The sequence below is a fragment of the Camelus dromedarius genome, chromosome 21, assembly GCF_036321535.1.
Source record: "Camelus dromedarius isolate mCamDro1 chromosome 21, mCamDro1.pat, whole genome shotgun sequence".
NCBI lineage: Eukaryota > Metazoa > Chordata > Mammalia > Artiodactyla > Camelidae > Camelus > Camelus dromedarius.
In genome coordinates this window covers 34223837-34247800 of record NC_087456.1, presented here as the reverse complement: position 1 = coordinate 34247800, position 23964 = coordinate 34223837, and the positions used below count along the sequence as shown (strand labels likewise).

Sequence of the window (23964 nt, the reverse complement as noted above, 5' to 3'; positions counted from 1 at the left end):
TTACTCTTCCCGTTTTCTCCATTTTTCCTCCGAAGAAATCATGCTGAGTTGCCCTGAATCCAGTTTTAATGTGTGATGTTCTCCAATGTTTTGACCTTTTTTTTTTTTTTTACAAAGAAATAGACAGCTGTCTATGAATTCTTAACGTCCCTTTGAAAAATTAAAGTTTCCCTGTGCAGAAGCGGGCCGCGCCACTCTGAGCTTTGGAACGCCCTAGGGGCATCCCTGGGTTAGCCACCCTTTCATCTTTGTCACAGCAACCCTGTCCCACAAGGACGGCACATCACCTAAGCAAAGTGTGCTTTCATAGTCACCGTGATAAAAACTGTCCTGCAACATAAAGTTCTCTAAAAAGCAACACGTTGGGTTCCCAGGAAACAGGCTTTGCGATGGAAATTAAGAGCCAGGGAGGTTTTCTGGGAGGACTATTAGAATCCACACCTGTGGACGGGAGAGGAAGGAAGCAGGTAAGAGAGGGTGAGCTGCAATGAAGTTTCAACCAGTGGTATCAGCCAGCTCTCCGGGGAGCTCTGGAGTGGGGCTGTCCTGAGTTGGAGTGTGGGGTCTTTATAACGCCTGTTGACCAGCCATTGGTGCAGGCACTCTGGGAAGAGGTTATAACCTTGGGAGAAAAGGTTCTCTTCCATGAGGCCATCTCCTCCGGAGCTGACCGTGGAGAGCTCCCAGCAGCTGAGAGCTACGTCTTGTTTGTGAAGGTAATCTGGGTGGTTGACCACAGCTCTGACCGCAGGAGTCAACGGCTTGCTTCATAACATTTACTTGACCACCCCACAAATAGCTTAAACAGAACCTTTCTGAAACTAACATCTTCGTGCTAACCCCCGCTCCCGCACATCATGTCTTCCCCCAGCTCCTCCTGTCACGCTTCAGTGGGCATCCCATCCCCTTAGTCAAGCCAGAAACCTCAGTCCTCCACCTCACCTCCCACCCCATCTAATCATCTGTGACGATTTCACATCCTAAGTGTCTCTTGCGCCAGGCTGCCTAGCACCAGCCCTGCTCCCCGCCCCCCGCCCCCCGCAGTGGGAAAGCTGTCATAGTGTCCTTGGATGATGATTTCCCTAAGCTTTTTCCCCCAACCTGCACTTTGCTCCTTCGGCCCCGTCTGTCCTCACTGCAGTCAGCGGTGTCTTTGTGAAAACCCCTGTAAGCATCTCATTTCAGGACAGCTTGCTGACTCACAGTTTGATTATTAGCCTCGGCACTAACAGAACAGTTGATTTCAAAAGTTCTTTACACTTAGGAAGTCTGAAGGGCAGTCTCTTCTGAATTTAATAAAATAAGTCCTCCAACATAATGTATAGTTTCTCAGCCCAAGTGTGCTCGGTTCTTTGGTGTTGACATAAATATTAAGTTGAAGGTAGCAGAAAATGCTAACATTAGTGAAGACAATAAGGTCAAATGTGAATTTTTGCACAGATATTCAAGACAACAGTATAGTCCAGTGAGTGTGCATTAGGAACCAGAAATATTTTGATGTGCAGGTCGATTTTTTAATAGATCAAAGACATGTAACAAACATTAGGTCGCATGTCAAATTATCCAGACCAAAAATGAAACAACATGTTCCGCCTTTTCTTTATAAAGAAAATGTTCAGCATAAACACGTTAGATTCAACTCTTCAAGCAAGCAAAAACTTAGAGGTTTTTAATTCAACATTTTTCTTCTAACAATTATGTTTTATAAAGGATTTTGTGATGTGCTGACATACTATTCTTCTTTCTGCCATTCATTTTTATGTCTTTTAGGGTTCTTGATAAGACAACATCCTTGATAAGAAAGAAAGGGAGGAGTTGAAATAAACATCATTTTTGATCAAGTATTTATTACAATCTTAGCCCTTCAACATTTCAGATAATTAGTCCTTGTTTTAAGGAAGTACTGACAAAAGCAAGTAACCATCCTTAGAAAATTATACCACCAATTTCTTTTTAAAACTCATTATCATTAACTACAATAACATTTTAATTTTTGTCTAAGTTACTTATTTCTTTTTCTCTAAGAATTGAGAAAGACAGGATATACTAAAACATGTAAATAACACATAAATTTTTCTACCACACTTTTTACCACAATTAAAAATAAAAGTTTCCACCTGTGTTTGTCTTATAAAGTTTTTCTAGTGTTCAAAGTATCTAAAAAGCTGACCTCCTTATGTAGTTCATAAAGCTCATTGTTGATAGCCACTAGAAAAGTACCATATGCACTTCGCCATAAATCATTTAAAAAATATTTTAGTTGAACACAGAGTGTAATTTCCATTTTATAATGTATCTTCAAAAGGATCAAAATATGATCCCATGAAATGAATGACATTATTTCACTGCATTCTTTTAATATTTTTCTTAAAAAGGAAAGGAGTTATTTTCGATTGATCAAGTAGTAGAAAATCTACTTTTTAAATTGGTACATCAGAAACACTTCAGAAGGAAAGTCCAAAATCTTGTATAGAATTGTGTTTCTGAAACAAAGTACCACAATTTTAATCATTGTTACTAACATGCTCTTCCTTCAGAAGAACGTTTCTACAGCGGTGTTTCCAGTTCGCTGCTATGTATTCCTGAACCTCGACTGGGAAGTGGGAGAAAATGTGCTTCTCTCTTATCTCAGCACATATAGGTTAGTTTTTCCACATTAAATATTGCTCATATAAATGGATTTATTTACCCGACTGCCAAAGTGTCACAAATGTCAAATAGCAAACAGGGCCTTGACTTTAGACAACACAGAAAACTTGTTGAATTAATACTTCTAGGAGTTCACTTGGTTTAAAAAGTTAAACAAAACATAATTTTTTTCCTTTTTAATGACCATAAAGGAAAAGTACTGGAGAATGTGATATTTCTGAAATGTGTAACATAATAAATCTCATGAATAAGTCTGACCAAGGAAAGCAAAGCAAAACAAAACAAACCAGCTGCAGGCACGAGCCTCTCTTACCTTTCTCTCTGAATGCACCTCGGGTACTTTAACTGCCCTCGGTCACACTGCACTCGGAGCTCAGAGCCCATGCTGGGGAAGTCGGATATGAAAGTATTTCTCTTACAAAGAAACTCAACGTACTCGCCGTGGAAAATATAAGGCCTATCGTCAAAATTCCATTTCAGGAGTAAATTATTATTTTCCATTGTGATGAGAGATAAGGTGCAAGGCTCTGAAAAAAAGAAAAAGGAGCAGAAAACTATCCTGATGCACCTCAGCACTAACAGGAGCCACTGAGTCACCTTCATGACGACCTTAAAGCTCCCAGGCATGAGAGCTGCCGGGAAGTTAGTTAGGGTTAATGTTCAAGGCAGAAAACATGCTCACTGGTCGGGAGGGTAGAGCTCAGGGGCAGAGCACGTGCTTAGCATGCACGAGGTCCTGGGTTGGATCCCCAGTGCCTCCATTAAATAAACAAACAAATAAGCCTAATTCCCACCCCCCAAAATAAAACATAAATAAATAATATAAATAAATAAATAAATAAAAATTTAAAAGAAAATATGTTCAAAGTTCACAGAAAACAGTCTGCCATTTATGTCTGTTGCCTTGAATTTGGAAAAAGGGTACGTCCTGTCAGTTACTGAGTTTTTCAAAGACAGAAAACAAAAACAGGTGTTTTTTTTTTTTTTTAAAGAATACTGATAGTTACCCATAGTCACTGAAATCACATTCTTTTTCCTTTTTCTTCTTCAGAAAGTTCAAATAAAATACCCACGAGACAAATCATTGATTATTGGACAGATAGTATTTTTTTGGAAATGCAGAAATAAGCTGCATACTCAACACTGACTCAGACTTTATGACCTGATGCATAAAGGGTATCCAAAGTAATTGACAATTTCTTCTCTTTTAAATTCCCCATTATTAAGAAATATCAAGATTGGACTGAGATGCTTTAAATTCTAAGCTTTGACAGTATTATTGTGACCTTCTCCTTGTGCATTAAAACGAAACAAAATAAAAACTTAAGTATAAGGATATCCAACAAACTTTTTTGCTTTCTTAAGATAAAAATATAGGTATTTTTAAAATGTCAACTATCAAATCATTTCAGAAAATGGGGCCACTTGTGTTCTCATTTGCCTCCTGGGTGCCCCAGCACTAAGCCGTGGCTTCTGAGAGCAATGAAAGGTCCAGATTTGCTAACACAGCGTATCAAACCTGTAACCGTGACACATCAGAACTCTACCCAGTCACTCCCGACAAGCGTTCACAGATGCCACGTGTCCGACGTTGCGCCGGACGTGCTCCAGATGGAGGACGAGTGGACAGGGATTACTAGAAAGAGTCTAATAGGGTCTTTATAGTCGCAGCCAAATTGTTTTGAAAATGAGGCCAAACGGTGCTGTCATGTAGAAGGTCACTGTTCTACAAAACATGCAGTTTAAATTAAAACTAGTTACAAACTGATCCACAGAACTTCTGCTCTCAGCTGTGACAGAGAAGCCTGTACCAGACCAGCACTTCTCCTGAGAACTGGAAAACCTGAAAACAGGCCCTTCCCATCTCGGCCCCCGCCCCGCCCCGTCCTCGTGCTTTCCGTGGCGCGCCAGTCACACCAACGGCTTCTTCATCCAAAGCCCCCACCAAACCAGTGCCCGCTGTGCGGTTTGTGCTCAGAAAGCACTAGATCGAGCTGGGCTCTGGTTATGTGTGGTCTCCAGGAAAGAAGAGAAGCCAGTCATTAAACAGGCACACTAATAAAACCACACAGATGCACCCAAGTGAGCATTATGTTAGTGTTACAGCAACTCAAGAGAGAACGGAAAGGGAAAGGGAAAGGCGCGGTTCGGTTTTGCTAAGCAGAGAGCGCACGTACCTAAGCACAGCGGCGGCGCCGTCCACGCGCCCTCGGAGCAGTAGGCCTCCCGGGACCCCTGCAGGAAATAGTGTTCGAAACACCTGTACTCCACGGAGGAGCCGTTTTCATAGGTGCCCGCCGTTGACCCCTTGATGACTCCATTCTTAATAAGTGGGGGAGATGCACACGTTCTTTCAGATTCTGCAAAAATAATCGTTAAAGTCATGAGTCGCTACGACAGGCACCCAGCGCTTCCACAGTTGCTGCAGAAACAAGGGCAGGTGTTTCAGGTAAGGGCGGTTTTAAGACAACGCTCAAGTGACTTTTAAATATTGAGGGCATTTCTGCCCTAACTTCATACCATAAAATTTATGATGACAATTCGAATCTTGTCGTATGAAATGCACATTTAAAACTAGCAAAGTATTAACAATCATGATTGCATCTTTCCGTTTCCGTCAGCCCAGAGTGAAAGTGTGGAAGACCCCTCTTGAAGCCATGCTTTCTGTATGTATTCTCTTCCCTTTTTTCTTGGTAAAAGTGACCGTCCCGCATCCAGGGAGTACACAGAATCTCTCCCTTACATCCAGCCCTCCCTGCGACCGCTCCCCAGGACACCCCGCGGAGAGCGAGGTTCACAGGGGTGTTGACTGCCCGCAGGAGGGCGAGCCGTCCTGTGACAGTCCGGCGACATTTACAAAGCCTCGTGATTTCTCCCTTTATAAAACTGACTCCTAGAATTGAAGAGTGTCAGCAGAACCACCCTATTTAAGTGTATGTGCTGACTGGAAATGGACCAGATGGTTCCCAGTTGTACAGACAAGGCGGGCAGCAGATGACTGACTTCTGCCTTGAACCCAAGCGGTGATGTTGATCGGCTGAGACATTGTCAGGAAGCGCTATTGGTTTACCTTTCCTAACGCATAAGGGATACTTCACTCGTCCTCTGTCGCACTGCACAGACAACTCCGAGAGCGGAGTTGGTGGGGGCAAGTCATATCCCTGCTTGCACACAAAATCGATCAAGTCTCCGTGTAAGATCTTCCCTTCATACTGCCACTTCATCTCCAGGTTACTTCTGCGCATGTCATCCACATTCACAGTGCACGGCTCTGTAAAACAAAGGCTCTTTTTAAAACTCACTGGAAAAATATGAAAGTGACACATTGTTACAATAAAAATGGTGATAAGCATCAAAAGCTGTATTTTATATGGACCATCTGTCATCATTAAAGCTCTCTGCACACATACATAACAAAGTAGATCCTTTATTGCTATCAAATGAATTTATGTTTCATATTCTCTTCATTGTATCATAAATTAAAACCACTTAATTTGAAACGTTAAAAACAAACAAAAAAAATTAGAACCATCAACCACTTAGGTTCATCATAATTTCCTTCCTAAAAAATAAAACTCTTGAGCTAGAAAATGCATTTAGTTGTATAATATTTGTGGAACGCTTACCACTCGGTACACATCAGTGAATAAAACATGTTTTTATTTGCTCAACAAGAGAAAACAAAGGTGACCATTCAATCGAGGAAGCAGTGGCAAAGAAAGTTACTAACCCCACGCTCTCCCGGGGAAAGCAGTAGACTGATTATTCTTGTCAGTGCTCCTCAGCATTCTGAGGACAGCTGAGAGACCCTGAGGACTGCACTAAGGGGAAATTTCAGTTAGGAGAAAGGCAACACAATGTAATCAGACCCCAAAATATAAAAATACTTAATGCCACTGAAATGCACACTTAATGACAGTTAAACTGGTAAAGTTTTATTGTTCTTATTTTGCCACAATTTTTTAAAAAAGTAGTGGGGCAACAACTAGTACACTCCTAAACGCTAAGATATTAGGGATTTTTTGCTTACAGAACTGACAAGGGACAATATTTGAAAAAAAATTTATACAAAATCATTTTTTCCATGCATAAAACATTATATGAAAATCACATAAGGATACAAACACAGGGGGAGGGTACAGCTCCGTGGCAGAGTGCTTGCCTAGCAGGCACAAGGTCCTGGGTTCAATCCCCAGTGCTTCCATTTAAAAAATAAATCTGTTAATAAAATCTAACCACTCTCCCCCAAAAAGTATAAAGATGCTGTATGTCAATTATATGTCTATAAAACTGGAAGGAAAAAAAAATTTTAAATAGATTACAAAGAATACAAACACAAGGGTGAAACAAATTCAGTGTGTTCTTCTACAAGCAGAATAAGTTCCGGGGATCTGATTACAGCATGAGGACCAGAGTCAGCAGTATTGTTTTGTACCCTTGAAAGTGGCCAGAAGCTTAAATGTTGTCATCACGACAACCAAGAAAATTACATGCGGTGAAGGATACGTAAACTAATCTTATTGTGGTGATAATTCCGCAATATATTTGTGTATCAAATTATCACATTGTACACCTTAAACTTACACAATGTTATGTCAAATGTATCTCAATAAAGCCAGGGAAAAAATCTTTTGGTTCTATGCGTTCTCTGTCTTACCTAAGCAAACAGGTGGGGGTGACCATTTTCCTTGTTCACAGTGAGATACCTTTTCTCCCCTCAACAGGTAATACTCATTGCATCTATATTCCACCGAGGATCCTGTTGTGTAGCTGGTCAGTGCTTCACCAACAACAGCCCCGTTTATTACAACAGGGGGAGCATTACAATTCTCAGTATTTTCTAAGAAAAAGAGGTTATTTTAAAATTAACGTGGACTTACAAGGACATCATGATATAATACAGTTACCCATACAAGAGCACTTCAATATTTGTACTATGTAATTTAGGACAACTGATTTCTAAATTCACCAGAAATGAGAGAAACGTTCAGCTCAAGTATTGTTAAAATTTACTAAGTGAAAGTAAATGGCAAACGTTTTGCCTAAGAACAAGTATGCATATTTTTCACTTTTCTTGCTTATGAAGAAATCATAATATAGATAATCTTAGGACGTACAGAAAGGTAAACAGTGTTCTTTAACCTGAAGATTATGGTCAGTTCTAAAACTATCCTTAGTCACTATCCATTTTGATTTTTCCCTTTTCATCCTTCTTCATCTCAGATCTCAGACAACCCAGGGATGAAAATTTCCGTTTTTCTCTCTGTCTTCAGAGTCTTTCCCTCATTCTGCTCATTTCTCCAGCATGCTTAATAGCTTTTCTCTATTGTGTAAACATGTTTGTGGAGGTCCCTCCCGGACCTGATCAAGAAACGAGAAGGCTCACAGGAAGGGTAGCAGCCGGGAGCGGTACCGTGGCCTGGCTGTGCCCCTCGGGGAGCAGAACGACCAGGTATATGGCTCAGAAGGGCTTATTAGGGCCAAGCATGGCCCGACGCAAAAGTACCACCATCAGGACATTCAAAACTTGCTTTAGTTTCCCACCTCTTTACCTTGGATTATGATCTACAGAGGCGCCACGCACTCATGAAAAGCAGCAGAGCTGGTGCTGTGCAAAGGCACCGGCTTGAAAGGCCTCTGAGCAACGGGCCGGCGCTGCAAGCGCGCTGCGAGCGCCTCGGGACGGACACGCTCGCCGCAGGCTCAGCGTCCGCTGCAGCCCACCTACCCGCGCACGCGGGGGGCGCGGTCCACTGCCCACCGCGACAGGCTATCTCCGGGGGTCCACGGAGGTGGTACCCTGGTGCGCACGCGTACGTCACCTTATCCCCGCTGTGGAAGCCCCCGGAGGAGGGCTGCGCCGCCGCGTTCTCAACGAAGGGTGGCTCGCCGCAGGCCACCCGCTCGCCTGCCTCTGAAAAGGGACAAGTTAAAGAGAGGAGACCGTTTAGCTCCACCCACAGATTTCATTTTCGGGAAAGCTGATTTGAGGTGTTGCTGACCAACGCATTTTGGAGGTTCTGTCCACTTTCCATTTTCACAACGCATCTCCTCTGGCCCCTGCATCTCGAAGTGCAGTTCACACGACAGCCGCACCGCTGCCCCGTGACGGTAAGTGGCTGAGTGCGTTTGAACGTTGGAGTTCGCAGGCAGAGGCGGAGGGGGACACCGACTTCTTCTTCCTTACGGAAAAATGTCGGGGTATTTGGTCATATAATTACAGAGCACAAAGCCTAAGATTTCATAAATTGTCTGTCGTGCCAAGGACCATAAGAATTGTGGCAGACAGACTGGGGTCACCCCTTAGATCCCCACATCCTGACCTGCACTTCCTTGAGTCAAGCCCCCACCCCCACCCCAACAAGAGCAGGAAGTAGGACCTGCTTCTAACCAGTGAACACAGCCTGGAGGGTGGGATGTGTGATAACACACACGTGCTGATGCAACATAATATTGCAAGACCATTCTTGCCCAGAGACCCTCTCCCTGCAGATTTTGAAAGGAAGCAAGCTGTCTCCTTGTAAGCTTCCAAATGACGAGGGTCACAGGGCAGGGGGCACACCAGTGAGCAGCCAGGAAGAGACCAAGGCTCTGCTCAGCACCCTGCCAAGCCCTGAAAGCTGCCAGCAGCCTCAGTGAACTTGAAAGCAGACTCTTCCCCATGCCAGCCTCAGATGACACCGCAGCCCTGCCTGACACCCTGACTGCAGCTTGGTTAGACATAGACACGGAGCTGGTTCAGCCACACCAGGAACCCTACCCCACGGAAACTGTGAAAGAACATCAGTGTGTGGTTTTTAAGCTGCTGAGTGTGTGGTTCACGTGCCAATAGAAAACTAAAAGAAGCAAGCATTCTACATTCTTTACCTCCTTTAATCTTAAAATAACTGCTAAGTGGGGACTATTACATCTCCCATCTGATGGAGAAACTAAAACTTACAAAGTAAGTGAATAATGTGTAAGTGGTGGATCTATTCCTGAACCCGTGTCTGAATTAAAATCCCCTGCTCTTAACTGTTCTAAAATACTGACTATGTTAAGTTCCCATGGCTGCCGTGACAAATGACCACAAGGTAGTGCCTTAAAATAGCACAAATCTCTTCTCTTACAGCTCTGGGAGCCAAAGCCCAGGATCAGTTTCACTGGGCTGAAACTGAAGAGTCAGGAGAGCTGCACTCCTTCGGGAGGTTTTAGGACAGAAGCTGCGTCTTTGCCTCTTCAAGCTTCTGGGGGGCTGCCCGCTCGCCTGGGCTTTTCAGTTCTGCTCTCCCACTCCGACCTCTTCTCCCATAGTCACATCTCACACTCAGCCTTCTCTGGTTAGATCTCCCTCTTCCTCTCTCATACTTATGATGCATTTGATTACCTTTAGGGCCCACACAGGTCATCCCAGATGTTATTCCCACCGCCATTCCTTACATTCACCACGTCTGCAAAGTCCCTTTTGCCATATAAGGTAACACTCGCTGGTTCCAGGGGTTAGGATTTGGGTGTCTTTGGGGAGGTGGGGGTGTGTTGGGAGGGCAGGAGGTGTTATTCGAACCACTACACTGCCTAGTCTGCATCTAATGACTATTGACTAGAAAACATAGCGGGAACGTTGGCACCTGACTAATTGGGTTGGGGGAGTGTGGAATTGGTGAGAAGTATGTCTGCCATTTATTTTTGGAATAATATGCTACAGACAATTTGCTAATAATCTTCCTTTCTACTATTAGACCACTGGAAATTTTAAAAAGACTATTTTTAACAACAAAAAATTAGTCATTGTTCAGTGCATTTAGAAATAACAGCAGTTCTGGGCAATCCCATTATGTGCTCTTGGTCACCCCTCTTCCACACCTTCCAGCAACTGTTTCAGATCCTCACCACTGTCTTCCGAGTTTTACTTCCCCATCTTTCTCCTGCGTGTTAAAATGGCACTATTTTCTACATTACAGAGAAAATGGAGGCGACCAAGCCCTCCACCTACCCCTTCCCTCCCAATCCTCAAACTCCCATTTATCCTTTAAGGCTCAGGTCAAACACCATCCATCACCTCTGTCACGCTGTTCCGTACAGTATCAATTGGAGGCTTTAAAGTTGGTTCAAATCCTTTACACCTGACTTTATTCTACCGCTTGTCACACTGTATCAGTTACTCTGTTCTCTGTTTCCCCTGCTGGACCAGGACCTCCTTCATTTAGCACTGCAGGTGTGATCACGTGAGACTGCATTGCTGTCTCCTAACGGGTGATCACACCACCTGCTTGAACACATCCAGTGACAGCAACGTAACCACAGACATTCCATTTTAGGGCAGCTCTTACTAGATGACCTCATTGTTCATTTTCACTCTGGGAAACATTCTGCTGCTTTTTTCTGCTCTTTCCCCCACTGTTTTAAAAACAGTATTTTCACATCAGAAAACATGTGGCCAAATAATAAGAAAGTACCTTCATATAGCTGCTAACTGGGGACAACTGGATCAATTATAATAAGAAAAGTTTTTCTTTATAGTAAGAGATTTGAAATTTATAATGAGATTTTTAAAAATATGTTTAAAACATATATCTACTCTACAAACTAATATAAAACTTAAGATTTCTTCAGATTAAATGTGTTTAAGATTGCAGAAAATAACACTGATCTAAAAGGCAGTACTTATTTTTAAAAATATCACTTGGGACAAGAATTAGATGTCATCAGAGACTTTTTTTTTTTCATAGAAATTAAAGCTGATTCAGACATGACATTGTATTTGTGTGAGTATTAAATTTTAAAACTCACCTTCACAGACAGGAGATTCTGGGTACCAACCAAAGTTATAGCACTGAATTAGGTCAGATCCACTGAGATAATAATTTTTATGACAGAAAAACTGAACTACGTCTCCTTCTTCATAGGTTTGCTTTACAGGATGAAAATAACCATTTTCTATTAATCTTAAGGAAGAGCATTTTAATTCTAAAAATGAAAGAATAAAAATACAAAGAAGTGTTATTTTTGCTGGAACAAAATCCACCTCCTACTTATGTGCCACATCTGAACTAGAAATCAGCAAATTTGCCATATTTTGTTATTCACAGTAAAAGCTTGTCAATTGATGTATTTATTAAATAACATTGAGCTTTTTTGATTTTAAATTATCTGAGCTAAAAAGAATTTTTCCTATTTGAGACGTTGAAATGATCAAAGCCTACTATCAACGTCATTAAAACCAGAAACAAAGTATAAAAGAAGGAACATAATTAGCAGGCAACTTGTACCCATTTCTGTTCGAGAGGGAGTTTCAGAGTGAAAGCAGCTGTGTTCAAAGTGAGAACCTACTGGCACATCGTGGGCGGAGAGCCCACCCGTACGAGTGACATTCCACCTCCTCCGTCCTCTTCCCGGAAGCTGTGTGGTACCCGGGGGCACATTCATATCGTACTTTGTCCTTCACTCTGAATGTTTTCTGTGTTGTGGAATAATTTCCATGATGTAATTCAGGGGCCAAGCACATTTCTAAAAAGAAATTAAAGTCATTTGTTTTATGAACTTTATCATGAAACCTAGAGTAATTAAAAAGAAATCTCAAAAAGTGTTCTCCCTGAATCTTAAGAATATATGACAGAAGCAACTCTTGGCAACATTGAAAAACAGTCAAAGTTTCCCTCTGCTTCTCGCTTCCCTTTTCTCATGCACCTTGTGTCCTAACCCCAGCCGTCTTCTGTTCTTACAATTCTAGTCCCGTGTGTTTGACCAAAAGCCATAATTCAACAGAAGGCTTTTGCAGTGTTTCTTGATGATATCCCATCTGTGGATTTGTATAATTTAAACAACTAACAACATGTTAACAAAGTATATATATATATATATACATATATATATATATATGTATGTATGTATTTGTATATATGTGTGTATATATATACAAATTATTGGATTATTTTTAAGTTTATATGATATTGGTTTATAGTATAAAATAATGTGCATTGTTTTGAATTCTTCTCTAATGAAGGAAATAATAATTATGTATGTTGCAAAAAATATGTTCATTAAGACTCTTTCCTTTTATTCCACTCCAACTCCTTTTTTTACCAGTAGAAAGTAGGAACTCCTGGAGTAGGTGTGGTAGCAGTTGGGAATCCTTGGATTAAGGAAACACTTCGCATTTGAGAGAAATAATATAACAACTTCCTGCATCCAGAACAATTATATTAACAATTATATTAAATAAAAATGCCTACCAGTACAATAAAGCACTAAACTCACAGGCCCTTATCTACAGTTTTAGGAGATGACTCTTAAGCACGTACCATGTTCCTTCCTACAGGCTGGCTGAGAGGACCATCCATCAGGGAGGCACTGAACCACTTCTTCATCCTGCCCTGCAGTGGTTTTATATCCTGACGAACAACCGTAGCGCATGTTCTCTTGAACGTTGTAAGATAATTTTGTATCAAAGATGTAGCCGTTTCTCAAGTCAGGCTTAGGGCATTTTTCTATGAGAAAAAAAATTTCTTTTCTAAATTGATGAAATGAAGTTTCTCAAACGTTTAACATTATTCTTGGAATTTTAAGGAGAGAGAGGAAAAAATGTTCACTCCACAAGTTCTTGATTTAGTTTAATTTTGGAAATACCCTGCATGTTGTGCATCAAATTTCTTTAAATGTGGATTTAATTTGATACCGAAATTCTTGGTATGTACTAACTTCAGCTCTCAGAGTCATTCCTACCCCTACCTCAACTATTTTAGAAAATATATCCAGAGCTCTTCCTCTAACTAATTGTCATTAATGGCAAATAAGAGGAATTTCTTTTGGACTTACTTTCTTGGTACTTTTGAGTCCACTGTGTTTGATAATTTTTAACATCATGTAACTAAAGAACATATACCTACTGTGTGGATCCTTAAACCATTCTGCAGACAACTTAGTGTGAAAACTGTGTTCATTCATTTTTTTCAGCATCTGATGGGCTACCTGCGTGGCAGGACTTCAGACAGAGTCAGGCCATGTAGACTGTGACCGAATCACAGACGTGTCACTCAAAGCATATGAGCCCAGAGTATTTTAGTGAAGACTTGGAACAGTGATGTGTTGGATATCACATTTACCTTAGCATCGTATGGAGTTCAATCATTTTTTAAGCCTCATTCATGGACCCCATAACAAATCAACCCAGAAAGGCAAAGAGACTTGCCCAAGGTTCACGTTTGTTTAAATCGATGTCGTACTTGCTGTGTGGCAAGCACTTTATAAGGATTATCTCATTGAAGCAGCATGATTCCCATTTTATAGCTGAGAAACTCTGGTTCAGAATGTTTCAGCCACTTCCCAGTCGTGGAGGGGGATTCACAGACAGCAGTCCATTCGCAGAGGGTGTGTCTTGACCATGACACTACAGTGCTAAACCCGCCTCATCCTGCTTTGGCCCCTACTTCACTGCTCTCACCTCCAATCTAGAAGAGTCAATAAACCTAGGGTGTTTAATTTACCCTAATGTTCTAGATATAAGTGAGATTTATTTACTAGCATTAATCTATGGTCCATGCTCACACTAAAAGTGCAATGCTCACATTTATAGTCTGTCCTCAGGTCATAGAATGGATAATTACCCCATGGACACATTTACTGGACATATCAGCCGCCATACTGACCATATCCACTTTCTCTTCTAAATGAAACAGACTCAAGTAAAGCCCCCCCCTTCCTCTGCAAAACAGGGCTTCGGGAAGCCTTCAATCGAGAGAGGCCACTGGACCCAATGGGAGCCAGCTGACAGTCTGACTCCAGCACTGCCTGACGTGAAACATTGAGATGCACTAATCAGGCTTCTTTTTCACAAGTGTGACCTCAAAATTCAGGAAAAAAACATTTTTCAATGGGTATTCGAAGAGGAGATAGTTGGCATACCAAGGAGAGGTGATGCTTTGAATGATTCAACATTAGAATAATAATTTGTTCATCCTTAGGCCAATATAAAGTATTTTTCTGGCTTTTGCACAATTATCTGTATAAGTTTGCATTCCTTGAAGTAACTCAGTGCTGTTCCTTGCAAAGTGATAACAACAATTTCAATAATTATCCTTATCCTTTTCACAGGGTATTATTAAAAACAGATGGAAAAGATCACATTTTAATGAAAGACATGATTTACAGAATTTCAGGATATGCTTTCATTTTGTAAAGAAGACTATGGCCAATGATTTTGTTCTTATCCACCGAAGGTTTAAACACCTGCCTTATTTCACTGGACCCAGTTTTTACAAGCTGATCAGTTTGCACATTCGCACACTAGCCAAGCCCTTCGACTTACTGAAGCACCGCGGTTCTGGGTACCAGCCGGCCGCTGTGCACGTGGTGCGAGCCTCTCGTTTCCCCGTTTTAGTTGTGTGACCGGCCAAGCAGGAGAAGGTCAAATTCTGATTTACGCTCATCGGAAAGTAGTATCTTTCAAAAGTATAGTAATATTGGGCAATCCGTCCATTTTCCACACTTGGAAAACCACAGGGTTTCTCTGAAATGAGTAAATGTCAAGTAAATGTCATTTAAAACCATACAATTTGTGATCAAGCTGCAATACATTTGAAAATTCAATGTGTTTGCATGTACTTCAGTACTTATTTTTATTACCTAAATATTTGAAGCATGTTTGTGACAATCCTTTTCCATCAGAATTAATCTGCCACCAACCCCAACACTTAACAGTCAGAATAAGTCTGGGCAGGCTGCTTCCTCAGAGAAGCTTTTCCTGATTTTGTCAAACAGCACTTTCTAATAGAAATATAACTCAAGCCACGTACGTAATTTTAAAATATCTAGAAGCCACGTGAATCAAGGGAACAGTTGAAGTTAATTTTTCTAACAGGTTTTATTTGACCCAATATATTAAAAGTATTTTTCTTTCTAAGTCTGAACTCCAGTGTGCATTGACACAGCACATCCCAATTTGGACTAGCCGCATTTCAAGAGCCACATGTGACTAGTGGCCACCAGTATTGGACAGAATTCTAGAATAGATGAGGTTCTCCTTAAGATATTTGAAGTTACAGATTTTGAAATGAATGGCTTTTGTTTTGTTTTGCTTTTTAAGAAAAAGATGGACAACCAATTAAAAAATAATTAAAAGACTTGAGGGAGAACTTCACATTGAAGTGGTGAGAAATCTAGTAAGGAAGCCTCAGCCTGACCAGTCACCAGAGAGACGCAAGTTTAAATGACTGTGAGATAGTCCGCACATCCACTGAAATGACTGACACGGAAAACAGAGACTCCCTCAGTGGCTGGTGAACACGCAGGGAAGAGGGAACTCTCAGACCACTGCAAGTCAGTATGAACTGGTGCAACATCTCACGAGAAAACAGTTGGGCAGTTTTTGTCAAAGCAGAATATGCATAAACCAGATCTGTGCAGCCAGACACAGCAGCCAAGTGACAGCAGAAAATAAACGCACCTCAGACTGTGCACATGGGAGATACCGCACAGCAACAGGGATGGTGGATGCTGAGGGCAGATCCCACAGACACACGACTGAGTGAAGCCAGTCACATATGAGTAAGTGTGTGATTTGTAAATTGAGATCTAATTCACATAGACCTTTATACTAATTTCAGGCATATGACATAATGATTCAGTATTTGTATATACTGGAAACGATCACCACCATTAAGTCTAGTTGACATTCATCACTATATATAGTTACAAGTTCTGTTTTCTTATTCTGAGAACTTTTACAATCTACTCTCTTTGCAACTTTCAACGATGTGATACAGTATCATTAACTATCGTCAACATGCTATGCATTACAGACCCAGGACTTACTTATAAGTGGAAGTTTGTACCTTTTGACCCCCTTCACCTGTTTCACCCCCCCCAACCCCCATCTCCAGGCACCCAGCTGGGGGTGCTGGGTGTGCGGTGGCTCCGGCTGGGCTGACCTTGGCTGTGGTTTGAAGGAGGAGCCCCAGGATGGGGCAGGAGATGGACTGGCTCCAAGGCCAGCAGAGATGACAGTGCTTCTGACCACAGCTGCTCAGAAGCACCGCCGGGGCCCGGAACCATGGAGAAGTCCCTTCTGATGCCCCAAGGCTCCAGCCACACCACAGAGCAACATGAAACCCGTTCATGGGAGGAGGAATCAGCAAGGCCTGCTCCAGCGAGGATGTGGGCAGCACTAGCAGCCAGTCGCTGGTACCGCACGGCCTCTGGTGATGCCCTGGGCGGTCCGAGAGCTGTGCCGGCCGAGCGGAGCCGGGCGGGAGCCAGAGTCAGCCCGCGGGTGATGGAGCCAAGGCTGCCGCTGGTCGGCGGTGGACCATAGGGCCTGACGCTGTTGGGCAGGCTGTGCACCTGCAGCCGTCTCCGCGCAGACGCAGGACCCAGTGGGCGGGGGCGGGCGGGGGGGGCTCTGGGAGGAAGACCCGGTGCCCAGGGCTGTGGGCAGGACTTTCCGAGAGGACGCTGACCTAACGGAACCCCTCCTGCGCGGCACGGCAGACCCGCTGCGAAACTCTGCTGAATCATTTCTTTTTTCTTCTCTCCACTCAAACATGCAATAACTTTATTTGCCTTTGGTTGGCTTCTCAGGAGGGGCTGGGCTGGCAGCGGCCTGGGCTCCACGCGCCCTCGGTGACCTGAGAGGCAAGGACCAGAATCGAGGCCAAAGGCCGAGGACTGTAGATTCTGGAGGCGGCAGTCAGGCCAGGCGGGGGCAGGTCGCCTGTTCCTCAGGCCAGCACCCCGCACCCAGCCTCAGGAGGTGGGCAGAGGGGAGCCCCTGACCCCCACCCTTGGCGCTCATCCCCGCCCATGCTGCGGGCATGTGGTCTGCAGAGCCTGCGTCCCCTGTAGACGGCCCTCCTCCCGTCCTCTGCCCTTTGGCCAGGATGAAGAGGAGGATGCCACAGGGAGGGCGTCGGCCCAGGCCAGTCCCCAGCTCTCCTGAGGCTCCTGCCCTCTTTCTGGGAATGTGTTCCGGCTCAGGGGGTGAGGGGCAGGCTTCCCCCTGCTATCTGGGGAGCTGGGCTTTGGCAGCACCGCCCCTGTTCTGGAAGACCCGTCAGCCCTGAGTCCTGAGAGCATCCCTTTGGAAGCTTCCTTCCACCTAACCGTAGGCACATCACCCCGCGGCCAAGTCGTCCGTGATCAGAGAAGTCAGGATGGCGACTTGGGCATTATCCTTAGAGGAGAATTTAAGAGGCTCCGGGTTCTGGCTAATTGATGTTCTATATATTGATCTGGGTGCGGGAAGATTTCATAACCACTTATAGAAGGGGATCTTATGATTTTTGCAATATTTTTGCACTTTTCTGTGTACATTATACTCCAAATAAGACATTTATTTTAAAAAAAAAATCCATCCTTAACGATGGAGACCTTAAAATCATAAAAACACTTAAACAAACCCTGGAGCAGTCCCTCAGGGCTGGGCTGGGAGGGCACAGAGGTGTGGGGAAGAAGGGCTGGGCAGCGGGGACTCCCCTGCCTGCAATGCCTTAGGGGTCACAGTCAACCTTCCTGCTACCCAGGAGACAAAAAATAACAGCAGTGCCAGCGCAGGGCTGGGGGACGTGGGCAAGGAGTTATGGGTAACAGAACCCTCCAGAATCTGATGGAGGGGCGGAGCAGATCATAAGCATGTGCAGGGGCACCCCCGACCCTGAGGATTCTCAGCATTTTCCATACCCAGACCACCACAGTTTACAACCAAGACCCTTCAGAACTAGCAGTGCTCTGGTGAACACAGAAGGGGGAGGGGAGCAAACAAGGGCCAATCCTAGGTGGTGGCTTCAAAGACTCTCTGTCCAGGGGCACGTCCTGCCCCAGGAAGGCTCGTTACCTGTCCAAGTGGCAGATATGTCTTGGGGAAGGTGAATTTATGAGAAAAACATAATGAGAAACAGGAGGAGCTGAACCACAATAAAAGAAAGTCAGCCAAACGGACAATCAATGCCCAATGGAGCACAAGTAATAAAACAGGATCAAGGATTTCAAATTTGCATAGTGAATATCCTTAACTAGACACAGGAAGGTGCTGGTGAGATAAAGAAGAAATAAGCAGAAGCTCTAAGCATGGAAACATGCTACTTAATGCAAACAGCCCCATTAAATGTGGGAAGTAGCAGAATGGTTGTAGGCAAATTGGCACACTAGAATATAAACTTTGAAGAGTCCAAGTTTATGACACCAAGGTCTCCATGTGCACAATTACAAAGGCACCATTCACACTGTCTGATTCAGACGTGCATGGGGGGAGGCAGGGAACAGACACTGTAAGGCAAAATTGTTGAATTTGATTAAATTAAAATTAAGGATTTCTTTCCATGAAAAGTATTGTTCACAAAACACACACATCACAGTTTGGAAGAAAAAAACTGCAATGTCTAAAACTGACAGGAAGTTAAAATGTATAATCTGCAAAGCTCCCACAAATCAACTATTTAGAAGCAGAAGGCAGAGAAAAATGCTAATCTGATATAAATCAGGAAATCAAGAAAAAGAATTGAGCCATTGTCCCACAAAGGAGTAGATACTGGCCAGAAAAAGTGTCGCAGAGAAATAAGGTGATGACAGGACAGAATTCATTTCTGAGTTGCTCGTAGTTAGGAGGAAATTCGAGGGAACTCTGTGTCCACCGTTAGGAGAGTGGATAAGCAAATATATGAAACACTACAATACGACATAACACCAAGAGCAACAAACTAGATTCAGCAGCAGGGAAATATGTTTATATAATAAAAGTAAATGGAAACAGTAAGGGGATAAAATCTACGGCAAGCTTCTGTTCATGAGAATATATAAAATGCAGACATAGTTTACAAAGATATTTGCATATTTAAGGATAGATCAAACACATTATAGTGGGTCCAAATTGGTTCTCCAAGAAATGGAATTCAGGGTTTGGAATAAAGAGGGAAAATGTATCAAAAAAGCAAAAGTGACACCTTTCATAGGCCAGTGATGATTGTATGAAATGAGAAGTACAATTAACTCAGTCTGGCCCCTAAGTTTCCCGATGGGGATGGGGAAAGCATGGGCATAAGAGATGGTGGTCCCTGTCTTCAGGAAGCTGACACATTTTGTTTGTGTGAAAGAAGATTACATTCTTTACATTATATATTACATTCCTTATATTATATACATTCTTAATATAATATTAATGTGTATAATAATATAACATATAATGTAAAGAATATAGCATTAATATCATATCCACATAATAATTAGAAAATCAGCCAGAATATTGCAATGTTTTCATGGTATAGATAATAGACAGTTGTATTATCTGCTTTCCCCCTATTTAAACAGAAAAATAAAATCAAGAGAAACTGTTCGTGCAAAAGTTCTCTTATCGTAGAAGTAAATATATCAGTTAAGATGAATGCTATTCATTTCAGTTTCATAATTTCAATTTCAGGGCCTCTTTTGGTAGAAAATTTATAGTAAATTATTCAATTAAAAGACGATTATAATTTGTAAGGAATTTTATTTCAACAGATTCCCTGAAGTGTTTTAAAAGAGCCTTATTGCTGTGGTTTCCTATTTGGGGTGAGCCTTTTGCTGCCACCCACTGACCTGCCTGGTTTCTTATCCGTGAAGGCCAAGAACGCCACTGACTGTTCCTAAGTAACCGCCAGCTGGCCTCGCTCACACAGCCATCCCACGCACTAGGCAGTCGGCCCACAAAGCCTTCCACAGCGCGGGAGGCCACGGGTGTCACTTGTCTGGACGGTCCTGATTTACCCGTTTTCCCACAGGAGTGTTGACAAAGCCCGTTCCCACTCTTAGAAGTGTCTTTGTTGGTGAAATCAACCCTCCGGCCCTCCTACCAACACTACTTAACGGCTCCAACCGAAGAATAAATCCGGACGAAAGCCAAGGTGTCAAGAGGCAAGAGTATTGCTGGCGCTTTGCCGCCACTTCTTTCCCGAAGTTACCGCGTTAGCTCACGTCAGGAGCGCAGAAGTGGCCCTGTACAAGCTTTGCGCTGTTAGGGATGAGTTCTAGTCTGAAATTAGAATTAAGCCTAGCATACAAATTCCAAGTGTTGGCGCTCGTAGCCTGGAAATTCTTTAAAGTATTTGGGTCCTGGTTTCCTATGCCCTCGGAACTAGACATGCAAAAGGTGTTTTATTTTTCTTTTTGTCTTGTTTTGGTTTTCAAAGTTATATTACTCTGCAAATAGTTCAGTAATATTCCCCAAAGAAAAAAATCCTGTCTAAATATTACAACAAATTATGTTTATAAGAAATATGTTCTTAATAAAATTGGTATACATAAATGAAAGACTATATTAAATGCTCAAGAGAAATGAATGTTAGAATTTCTCTTGATAATTTTTAGACAATAAAGAATATTAAAAAGTTCATTTTACCTTCTGCATAGAGTTCTCCTGAGATGATTAATAGGATAATAACAGCCAAGTCTTTTGATCCCATCTTCAGCGGTGTGCTTAATAAAGGTGTTACCAGTGCTACAGCACCAGGGACCCCTTGTTAAGTACACAGTACTTCTCCTGAAAAAAAAAGTTAATTATTTACGACATCTAAGTCCCTTTGTAACAAGCCTTGTATTTCATTTAAAATAGTTTAGAAGAATACTAAAAATACACAGTTGTGTTAACTGACATTACTTTTCATGCCACCGTCCACAAAGAACACACTAAGCAGTGAGGGCGACAGTAAGAGCAGCACAAATCATTAACTCAGGCTGCATAAAAAACAGGGCACATTTTCCACTTGAATTCCCTACTGTAAGGTCAGAGAGTAAAGTTCACTTGTGGCCATTGATTTCTTCACCATCATCGATCAAATGAAAGGATGACCTTAGGTACGTGAGATAATGGGTCCCTGATATTAACATTCGGTGCAGTCTAGACTGCACTGTGAAAGGGAAAAGCAATTGTCCCGAGCAGTGATGGAGTACTTTCAATAATACTATTGATGGCAGTGTCTGCCGGTGAGAGGCTTGTATGCCATGATAGCCGATGAGATAAGTGGTGTGCTAAATTATCATTTATGGAAAATGTTTTCAGCATCCAGTAGGCACCAGGACATGTTCCAATCTTGGGTATACAGAGGTGAAAAAATAGATTCCAATGATGGCCTTCATGGAGTTTACATGCTAATGGGTTTTAGTTTAAACTACAAAATAATACTGTGATCTGCGAACTATTATCATTTCTTTTTTTTTTTAAGTTGAAGTAGTTACAATGTGTCACTCTCTAGTGCCCAGCACAGTATCTCAGTCATGCATATACATGCGTATATTCCTTTTCATGTTCTTTTTCATTAAAGGTTATTACAAGATAGAACATAGTTCCCTGTGCTATACAGAGGAAATTTTTTATTTTTTTATTTCTTAAATCTATTTTTATCTTTGGTGGCTAACATATGTAAATCTCAAACTCCCAATTTGGGAACTTTTATTAAAATGCAACATATGAAGAGAGAAGCACATGTGCCATGAGTGCACAAATCAAGGGATTCTCACAAACTGAACAAATCTATGAAATCAGCATCCAAGGGAGAAATGGGATACACCCTACCCATCCTGCCTGAAGCCACGGCCTTGGTGCACCCACCCCCAGGGTAAACACAACTTCTCGCAGCAGAGGTCAGTTCTGCCTGGTTTTATTCCACGCACCTCAGATACATCCTGTGTTCTCTGTCCAGCCTGCTGCAGAGTCCCGAGAACATTCTCTACCAGAGGACCATCAGATTTTCTGACATGATAAAGGTAAAAAGCCTAAAGAAAATATGAGTATACCAGGAAGAGACTAAAGGAAATGAAAACAGTGAGGATTTTTAATAAAAGCGTATTTTTAAACAGTCACCTCCTAGTGGTATTCTAATTCAATTAGTTTTAACATTCTAAATATTATTGGACTGTGCACCATGTGAACAACTCAAATTCCGATGACTTTTATGGGGGAAAGTGGTAATTAGGTTTGTTTGTTTATTTATTCATTTAATGGAGGCACTGGGGATTGAACCCAGGACCTCATGCATGCTAGGCTGCGCTCTACCACTGAGTTATGCCCTCTACCCACCGTGATGTTTTTATGAGCAGGGTTCCATCAAAATGGTTCCAATGGCATCAGACCAGTGTAATTCAAATCCTGACCAGTCACTGGCATTCAGCAAGTCAGTTAACATCTAAGCCTCTGTTCTGCCTGTGAAGTGGAAATAATGACACACACCTCACTGGGTTTTATACAGGTTTAAATTAGAAAATATATTTAAAACAGCCTAGAATCGTCATTGGTAAATATTCAGAAAAGAGCTTACTCTACCTGTTATTATATCCAGTACCAAATTATATTTCTCTAAGAAACTGACAGGAAAATTGCTACATAAAAAAATGGCAGTAACATACAACAACATGGTCTATTAACCCAATGAGCATTTGTTAAAGGATCTTAAATTTCATACTGAAAGATCAAGCTACCCAAATGCCTTTATAGTGAAACCATATTTTATTAAATAGTCTTTTAAAAGTATATAACCAAAAAAAGGTATCTATTTTCAAAACCTGAATGGGGTGCTTACCTCTAGGCCAACTCACAAAGGATTATATGACAACAGTCAGTTCAGGAAGTTAAGCTGTTCTCTGGAAATGCATGTGAAAAACAACTGAGGTCACCGCTAGTCAAATAGAGGCAGTAAATAAAATTTCATGGAGAGAAAACAGTAGCAAAAAAGGAAAATCACATACACGAAATAAGTTAACTTAAATAAGGTATACTTCTACTCTTAAACATATGTACATGATCATATTTAAGTTTGTGAGATTTTAGGCAGCCAAGCCAAAGGACACATATACTTGACTCTGAAAAAAATTCTAGAGCGTCTTTAAAGAATGAATCTCAGGTTGACAATCAATAAACAAGATGCTCTCTCACATGTCCATCTAGTCCTAAGATTCTGTGGTCTTGGTTTACAGAAAGGGGACACTTTGACTAGTGACAGGTCAGAAAGTGACAGGTGTAACCAGTGAGCTGAAGCAGCTTGTTGTCAGATGGAGCTGGCCCGCCACCTTGTGGCCATACGTGCAATGAACACAACTTCCAGAAACCTGGCTGTGAAGGAGCCTGGGAAGAGCCAGGGCAAGCTCAGCCAAGTCTTTCAGTCACATCAAAACAGCATCAAACTCATGGAGACAGAAGACGGGTGGATTATTTCCTTAAAGAAGCACAAGAAGCTCACGTTACAGCCCCTACTCGTCTGTAGCAGGAGCTTCTATTTCCACAACTGGCACCAAGGGGCCTGTGAAACAAAGAGCATCTACCTGAGTTGTTCCCAGCCCAGGCTGCAGAGCTCACTCGAGGGGTTTGTGAGAAGCAAAGAC

General features: G+C 42.2%; 1 protein-coding gene across 1 annotated transcript; it reads right to left on the bottom strand.

Annotated features, from left to right (window-relative positions):
- Nucleotides 1–1642: 1642 nt before the first annotated feature.
- F13B (coagulation factor XIII B chain) lies at nucleotides 1643–21256 on the bottom strand. Its single transcript, XM_064477291.1, has 12 exons — nucleotides 20990–21256; nucleotides 14933–15133; nucleotides 12930–13115; nucleotides 11959–12135; nucleotides 11419–11595; nucleotides 8652–8831; nucleotides 8378–8563; nucleotides 7307–7489; nucleotides 5720–5920; nucleotides 4827–5009; nucleotides 2963–3176; nucleotides 1643–1791 (listed from the first exon to the last, which is right to left on the bottom strand). Exons 1-12 carry the CDS (start codon nucleotides 21051–21053, stop codon nucleotides 1767–1769), a joined length of 1977 nt encoding a protein of 658 aa, XP_064333361.1. The 5' UTR covers nucleotides 21054–21256; the 3' UTR covers nucleotides 1643–1766.
- Nucleotides 21257–23964: the final 2708 nt, after the last annotated feature.

Bases quoted from the DNA above. Each gene is read 5' to 3' on its own strand.
- F13B (XM_064477291.1), bottom strand. From the start codon at position 21,053: ATGGGATCAAAAGACTTGGCTGTTATTATCCTATTAATCATCTCAGGA. The intron at 12,136-12,929 runs GTACGTGCTTAA...ATTTCTTTTTAG, and splicing joins AGCCTGTAGGAAGGAACATG to AAATGTGCTTGGCCCCTGAA. The intron at 8,564-8,651 runs GTCAGCAACACC...GTCCCTTTTCAG, and splicing joins AGAACCTCCAAAATGCGTTG to AGGCAGGCGAGCGGGTGGCC.